The 8,666-nt window shown below is 45.9% G+C and overlaps 1 protein-coding gene across 9 annotated transcripts in view; it reads left to right on the top strand.

The window, feature by feature from the left end:
* Nucleotides 1-406: 406 nt before the first annotated feature.
* Nucleotides 407-8,666, top strand: part of LOC147027157 (ubiquitin carboxyl-terminal hydrolase 14-like) — a 165,896-nt gene continuing 157,636 nt past the window's right edge. For all 9 annotated transcript variants that reach the window (XR_015058710.1, XM_085883340.1, XM_085883344.1 and 6 more), the window contains exon 1: nucleotides 407-561. Coding sequence is in view for 8 of the 9 variants with exons in the window: in XM_085883340.1 (XP_085739466.1) it covers nucleotides 546-561 (16 nt within the window). In the remaining variant the exon portion in view is untranslated. The remainder of the gene's footprint in view (nucleotides 562-8,666) is intronic.

Below are 8,666 nucleotides of genomic sequence, written 5' to 3'. Positions count from 1 at the left end.
CTTGGATCCCAAGCCACTACCCTAACCACTGAGCCAACACCAGGCTTCATGCTGCATGGTATATGCATAGATAATAAATATATGGTCACTCTCTTTGTCAACAACTTAGCTTTTTTAAGTATAAGAACCAATGGGTGATTTGACTTCCAAGTGTTTAAAATTTGCATTTCATTGAAAACCAGTTCGCATTTCATTCATGGTTTGATTTTTTTTTTTCCTGTTGCAGTATTTTGCTTGGATAATTTTCTACTTCATTCATTCAGCCATTAGCCAAATGTTAATAAAGCGATTTCCAGGGTCACAAGGCACCGTTTAATTTGTTTCTAGGGAGCCAGCGCTATGTGAAGCACTCGTACCGGATATAGAGTTACAATGCTCTGGCATGCTTCACACCAAATTTGGCAAGTGCCAGCAGCTGGGCTTCCCTTGGATGCTGCTGGAAAGACCACTGAGGGAGTTACACATTTGTACTTGCGATCCTTCAGGGAAAACACCATACCTGAACTCCAACTGCATCGTTCTTCATCTTGCATCTATCCCTCCATATGCCTCATCTCAAAGGTATCAGTTGTGTGCACATTGTTAATCATTTTTATTGTGGTTATAATATAACCACAGCAAATGTGTTTCACATTTATGTGTTATAAAAAAGGATATTTACTGTAACATGAAATACATAAGTACACAAAACTAGTCATACAAATAATAACTCAATTGACAACAAACTTTGGAATTCAAAGTTTTTCTCAAATCCTCGCTTCTTGATCGTGAACTGTTTACTTCCATATTAAACATGACGAGAATTAAATCAATATCAATGAATTCCTGAGATAAATGTATCTTTAGCTCCATCTTTGCTCTTCACTTATTTAGGTTCCTTCTGATGACTCCATTGCAGTATTTGGTCTTTTGTTTTATTATTATGTTTGTACCATATCCTGATGCTGTGTGGACTGTGCTTCCCCACTGACGGACCTCTGGTAGCTTGTACATGTTGCTGCGTTTGAGCCTGTGGAGTAACTGCTGAAAACTGTCTGTCTGGGTTCTTCCCAACATCTTTGTTCTTTGTTCCTTTCACATTTCTTTCCACTTTTTCACATTTGTCTTTATTCATTCTAATTTTTACCTCTCCTTTATTTCCCTCTTTCTTTATCAATCTGTCTCAGGAGAAGTTAATTTTTGCAGAAATTTTTCTATAAGGCTCAGTTTGCTGCACCTGGATGGGTTTGAGGGTTGTGGAGTCGCGGCTGAAACCCGAATCTTATCCAGTTTCCTTCTGATGACTCCATCTATGTTCTTCACTTCTTCAGGTTCCTTCTGATGACTCCAATGCAGTATTTGGTTTTCCATTTGATTGCAATATAATATAGTACCAAAGTATCATATTTTTCATCAAATTAGAATGATCTATCACTGGGAAAATTGTTTTGCAGAGACAAGTCAGCATCATAATATCTCCAAAAATAATCTATCTATAATTCCAGCAATGTGTGTGTGTGTGTATGTGTGTATGTGTATGTGTATGTGTATGTGTATGTGTATGTGTATGTGTATGTGTATGTGTATGTGTATGTGTATGTGTATGTGTATGTGTATGTGTATGTGTGTGTGTGTGTGTGTGTGTGTGTGTGTGTGTGTGTGTGTGTGTGTGTGTGTGTGTGTGTGTGTGTGTGTGTGTGTGTGTGTGTGACTGTCTGTCTGTTTGTTTGTCTGCGACCGCTGTTTCTCGACGACCGCTGGTCCGATCTGATTGAAACTTGCCAGGAATATTGCCGGGGCCCCGCAGATGTGCCTTTTCGAGTTTTGATGTCAATCGGACGAGCGGTTCCCAAGTTACGGCCATTTTATTGCTTTTTTCAGTGTTGAAAAGATGTATACATGGCAGCTGAAGTGTCGTTCCACCTTATCACCTTATCATGCCATTTTTTCTCAGAATAATGATATATATGACCGTTTTTACAGCCATTTTTCCCTGCTGTGCAGGGGTTTGGCTTTTTCTTGAGGCAATGTTTTATGGCTGGATGCCCTTCCTGACGCCAACCCTGGTCGCCTCTTACGACACACAGGGATATGGTACACCTATTCTAACCGGGGCAAACACCGGGACCAGTACACTGGCACTCATTTCGCCGACCTCGGAAGGATGACAGGCTGAGTCAACCCCCTGGTGTTAATTCAGCAGCCAACGGGGCTTGAACTCAGGACCTTTTGGATCCCAAGCCGCTGCCCTAACCACCAAGCCAACACCAGGCTTCTATCAGAATAATGATAACAGCATCTTAATAATAATAATAGTAATTTTTTTTTTTTTTTTTTTTTTTTTTTTGTATACCTTGGTCGAGGCTCGTATGAGAGCAAACACACAACTCACAGCAAGGAGGCATGAGACAAGAGGGGCGGGAGTGGAAGGGACAAAACATTGGGGAACAGACACAGGTGAACTGTGGAAGGGAGAGGGATGGGGATGGGACGGGGAACATGGCGAGGGGAAGATGGACATTAAAGGGACTTTCAGGAAGGAAAGCAGGAGAATTGAAGGAAGTGGGCTTGGGTGGATTATCGGGGGTAGAAAAGATCGAGGATTTGGATGGGGGAAGATAAGAGGTGGTGGTGAACAGCTGTTTTGAAAGCCTGAAGGGAAGAATGGGAAAGAATAGAGTGAGGAAGTTTATTCCAAAGGCGGGAAAAAGAGGAATGAAAGAGTGAAGATGAGCAGTGATTCGTGATTTTGGTAGTTTTACCAGAAGGGGGTTGTTGGCGGACCTTGAGCGCCCTGTGGAAATGTGGTTGGGACAAATCGCAGAGAGAGCAGGGGGCAAGGCTGGAGAGGAGTCGGTAGAAGACAGAAAGACCACCGACCAACCTGCGGTGATTGAGTGAGAGGCCCAAAGACTCAGCTTCATTGCGGGAGATGCCAATGATCTTAAAAGCCCTGGTTTCGACAGCGTGAAGTCGAGAAAGGTGGGAGGCAGGAGCACCAGCCCAGAGGGGAGAGCAGTACTCCATCAGGCTACGGACAAAAGCTTTGTAAGTGGTCAGGAGCTCAAGAGGGCCGAGGAAGGACTTTGCACGACGGAGGATTCCCAGTCGGCGACTGGCTTTTGAGGCGAGGTTGGAAATGTGACTTTCCCAGGAAAGGTCATGGCAGATAGTGAGACCCAGAAGCTTGAAAGAAAAGACTTCTTCCAGAGGATTGTTGAGAAAGTGGATGGGGGGGGTTTTGTAAACGGTCCTTTCGAAGAGACATAGTGAGAGTGTGAGATTTGTCTGGATTGAAAGACATGTTCCACGTGTTGGACCAGTTTGTGATTTTATCCAGATCTGCAGTGAGCGAAGAAGCTGCTGCTTGCCGGGCTGAGGGATGACAGATGGTACGGCAGAGGGTTGAGTCATCGGCAAAGAGAAATAGAGGATTTTCCAGAGAGTCCGAGAGATCATTGATGAAAACCAGAAAAAGAACAGGGCCCAGAACGCTACCTTGAGGAACTCCAGCCTGCACAGGAAGAGGGGATGAAAGAACTCCATTTAGGGCCACACGTTGACTGCGACAGGAGAGGAAGTCTGCGAGCCATGAGTGGAGATGGCCTTGAATACCATGGGCAGAGAGTTTGGTGAGTAGGGCAGGGTGCCAGACTGTGTCAAAAGCACGTAATATGTCCAGGGATACGGCTCGGATTTCCTGTCTGGCATTGAGGACCTCCATCCATTGATGGGAGAGCAGTAGCAGCATATCTAGGGTAGAGTGACCTGGTCTGAAACCAAATTGATGATTGGAAATCAAGCCATTGGAGAAGAGGAAGGATTTCATGTCTGAAGCGATGATGGATTCCATAACCTTGCTGATGATTGGGAGAAGGCTGATTGGTCTATAGTTACAGGGATCTGTTTTTGCACCTTTTTTATGCAGGGCAGTGATGTTAGCAGATTTCCAAGCAGATGGCAGATGACCTTGGGAAAATGAGAGGGTGAATAGAACAGAGAGAGGGTGAGCAAGAGCAGAAGAGCAGGCTTTGAGGACACGTGGGCTGATGCCGTCTGGACCGGTTGCAGAATCTGACTCGAGGTTTGAAAACAAGCTCTCCACCTTGTCAGGAGAAAAGGATACAGAGTCCAGGGACAGTTGGGTGCGACTGGGTAAAGTGGGTAGAGATAGTGATGGGTTTGGGACACAAGATTTAGCTGCAAACACCGAGTTTAGACATTCAGCTTTATCACGTGTGGAATCAGCAGTGCGGCCATTTGAGGTAAGGGAGGGGATGGAGGGGGAACATACACCAGAAACAGATTTGATTAAACGCCACCAGGATTTTGAGGAGGGAGAGAGGTTAGAGAGTTCAGACTTGAGATGAGAAAGATGTTGTTTTCTGGCTCTCCTGAGGGTAGCTACACACTTGTTCCGAGCTTTGTGGAAAGAACTGAGATTGCCCTCAGTTGGGTTTGCTTTCCATGAGGCAAAGGCAAGTTGTTTCAGGACAACTGCCTCGCCACAAGCTTCAGTAAACCAAGGGCGGGAGGAAGGGTAAGACAACTGAACACGAGAGGGGATAAATCTGTGCATGAGGGAGAGCAAGTTTCATTGAAAGAATTCCCAGGATGAGTTGATGTTTGAGAAAGTAGTGATAGGAGACCAGTCTGTAAGTTTGATGGCTGCTCGGAGACCCTGCCAGTCGGCTTGAGTGAAATGCCAGACTCGACGGCGGTGAGGTGGTTCTCTGATAACAGCCAGAGAGATGTCCACTTTAATAAGGACGTGGTCAGAAGAACCAATTGGAGCGAAGGAAGAGCAGCAGATATTGTCAGGGAAATTTGTCAAAATCAGATCCAGAAGAGATGGAGTACCATTGGTTGAGATCCGGGTCGGGAAGTTGACCGATTGAGTCAGTCCCAATGAGTCACAGAAAGCTTTTGCTGATGTCCCATGGCAGGTGAGAGAGGTACCCACACCTAGCCAACTGGCGTGATGACAATTGAAGTCGCCACATAAGAGGAAGAGAGAGTTTGGATGAGAAGATAGAAGATGGTCCATGTTTTCGGAGAGTGAGGTGTAGATGGAGTCATCACTGTTCGGTGGACGGTACAGTACACATATAAACATGAGGTGGGAGTGGAGGGGAAGACGAAGCCAGAGGTATTCCTGGGGGTGTGGGGGAGTGAGAGCAGTGCAGGGAGAGTGAGGAATAGAGTCTTTGATGAAGAGAGCAACACCTCCACCAGGACGAGGCTCAGGTCTGTCATACCGTAAGAGGGAGTAACCAGGGAGAGATACTTGGGAGTCAGACACGTCTTGGGAGAGGAAAGTTTCTGTTAGGCAGATAATGTCTGGTTTGTCAGTGGCAACCTGCATGGAAAGATCTGAAAGGTTTGAGCGAAGGCCCCGGATATTTGAGGTCCACACTTTTAATGAAGAGGTAGGGGAGGAGGCTTTTGGTGCAGGAGGTGGAGGGGGCGGGGGAGGGTCGGACGAGGGACGAGGGGGAGGTAAGGAGGGTTGCTGAAGGAGTGTGGGGTATTGCAGAATAGCGTGGGGAGGGGGCGGAATGGGGAGGAGAAAAGGCTCTGTGGTGCTGTGAGAGGGGGGGGACAAGAGACAAGGAAGATGGCAGTTGAGGATTTGAGAAGGTGGAGTGAAGAGATGGAGGTGAGAGGGCAGTGGAGGGAGGCAGGTTGGTGGATGAGAGGGGGGCAACTTAGAGAAGGAAGAGTGAGGGGGATGAAAGGTGGGAGAAAGGTGAGGGGGAATTTTTGAAAGAGGTGAGAGGGAGGCTTGGAGGGAGAAGAGTGGGATGGTTGCTTTGAGAGTGAGAGTGAGGGGTGAGGGGGGTGAGTTGGCACTGAAGTTGGAAAAAAGAATGGTTGATGGAAAGCGAGCATCCATGGCAAACTGTGGTTTTTAAAAGTTTTAGGTCAGAGATGCGATTTAACACAATTCTTGATGGATGCAATGAAGGCGAATTCAGAGCATGGAGAGAAGAAGCGCTGTAATAGTTGGATTTTTTAGGCAAGGAATGAAGGAGAGGTCGAAATGAGAGCAGTCTGTTAAAATAGCAGAAGAGTAGTGCATTGTGAAACAGTAAAGAGTACCACATGTGTGAGAGAGGAAGATGAAGCATTATAAGATCGTTTTTGTTGTTAATATTAATGTATGAGAGAGTTCAACAGATTAGGTCATGGAAGTGTAAAAAAAAAAAAAGAAATCGAGGAAGACGAGGAGGAAGTTAAGAGGAAGAAGAAGTAGCAGAATCGGGAGAAGGTTGTTGTTGTTGTTGTTGGGTTTTTTTTTTTTTTTTTTTTTTTTTGAGATAAGAAAGAGATTAGTTGGGAGAATGGGGGATGTTTGGAAAGTGGGGAGGATGAAAATTGAAGGTAATGGGGAGGATAGAAATTGAAGGTAATGGGGAGAAAAAACAAACAAACAAAAAAAAAAAACGATCGAACACCAAGTGGAACCGGTAGGCCTCAAGCCTAGGACTAGGCCTCAAACACCAGGTGAGAACGTCGACATAAATACTCACAAAATAGCACGATTTTTGAAACAAAACCGAACTAGGAACACACATTAACATGTAGGTGAGAAAATTAAACAGTTAAAACGGGACAAATAACAACCGGAACTTAACTTTGAGAATGTCAGCAGGGAGCCCCGAAGGAGACCTCTTGCCGCTCAAAACCGGAACCGGAAGTCGATAATAGCACAATAATTGGCAGTACACAATAACAGCACAATAATTGAATAAAAAGAATAATGTGATACAATGACCAATGTCTGTCAACCAATAACGACATATATATTGTCTGTCAATCAGACAGGACACGGTGCTATAACGTCACGAATGACGTCACAATGCTTCCTCTTCAGATTGAAACTTGCCAGGAATATTGCCGGGGCCCCACGGATGTGCCTTTTCGAGGTTTGATATCGATCGGACAGGGGTTCCCAAGTTACGGCCATTTATCTGTCGACCAATGACAAGACACGGTGCTATGACGTCACGATGACGTCACAATTAATGTTTATTTGTTTATTTATTATTGATTTAATGTTTTTTTTGCATGATTGACAGTCCGATCTGATTGGAACTTGCCAGGAATATTGCTGGGGACCCGCGGATGTGCCTTTTCAAGGTTTGATATTAATCGGATAAGCAGTTCCCAAGTTACGGCCATTTATCTGTCGACCTCACCGTGAAGGATGCATTCTACGCCACACTCGAGTCTGTGGTTGATCAGTGCCCCAGACGAGATACACTTCTAGTCTTGGGGGATTTCAATGCATCGACTGGAACTGATAGGGAAGGTTATGAGGTGTGTGTTGGTCCCCATGGGTCAGGAACTATGAACCAGAATAGCACTAAGTTCCTTGACTTTGCAAGAAGTCATGGACTTAGGGTGGCTGGTTCATGGTTTCAGCACCCACAAGCTCATCGCTGGACTTGGTATTCCAACGCTGGCGGTGCGGCAAAGGAGATTGACCATGTCCTCATTGACGGTCGTTGGAGGATGATCCAGAACTGCAGGGTCTACCAGAGTGCTCAGTTCCTCAATACTGACCACAGGCTTGTTGTAGCAACTCCAAAGCTGCACCTTAAATCCTGGAGAATGGTACCATCCCAGCCGAGGCTGGATGTTGCCAAGCTCAGGGATGAGAGAGTAGCTGAGGAGTTTGCGAACAGGCTGAGTGGACACTTGTGGGGTCTGGGTGCTTTGGGGGGTCCTGAAGAGTTGTGGAGCGCCTTCAAGACCACCGTCCTTGATGTTGCCGGTGGATGCCTTGGAGCTCACCGCAGGGCAAAGAAGAATTTTGTCTCTCAAGGGACACTGGATACCATTGACCAGAGTTGCAGGGCCAGGCTGAATGGCAGAGCTGAGCTGTTCAGGGAGCTGAGGCGTAAAACTGTACGTGCACTGAGGGTGGACAAGGAGGCCTATGTGCGAGGAATCTGTGAGGGGGTAGAGCATCACCTGTGGACAGGTGATTCTCGTCCCGCTTACAGGGAAATTCGCGCATTACGTTCATCCAAGCCCATCCCTCGGAGCACTGCAGTTCGAGCAGAGAGTGGTAGGCTCTTGACAGAGGAGTCTGAAGTGAAGGCCCGCTGGGCCGTTTACTTTGAGCGGTTGTACCAGGCTGATCCCCCAGCTGTCGAGTTGGACGTCAAGGGTGTTACAATTCCTGTTGCTGACCCTCGAATCAACTGTGGTCCACCTTCGCTTGTGGAAACATGGGCTGCGGTGCACCAGTTGAAACGGGGCAAAGCTCCAGGGATCTGTGGCATCCATGCTGAACTTCTCAAGGCTGGTGGAAATGCTGCACTCGTGTCGTTGCATGCAGTTTTGTGCTCTGCCTGGAACACAGGCATCATCCCAACTGACTGAAAGAGGGGCCTTGTTGTCCCTCTCTGGAAAGGGAAGGGTGATCGCCAAGACTGCAACAACTACCTAGGGGTGATGCTGCTCTCAGTGCCGGGCAAGGTCTTTGCTCGGATAATTCTTGAGAGGGTTCGCCACCATATATATATATATATATGTGTGTGTGTGTATATATATGTATATATATATATATATATATATATATATATATATATATATATATATATATGTGTGTGTGTGTGTGTATATATATATATATATATATATATATATATATATATATATATATATATATATAT

Source organism: Eptatretus burgeri, chromosome 5 (assembly GCF_056783735.1).
Source record: "Eptatretus burgeri isolate ZD-2024b chromosome 5, Ebu_testis_v1, whole genome shotgun sequence".
Lineage (NCBI taxonomy): Eukaryota > Metazoa > Chordata > Myxini > Myxiniformes > Myxinidae > Eptatretus > Eptatretus burgeri.
Note: the sequence above shows the minus strand (reverse complement) of the source record. Positions and strands in the feature narration are given on the sequence as shown.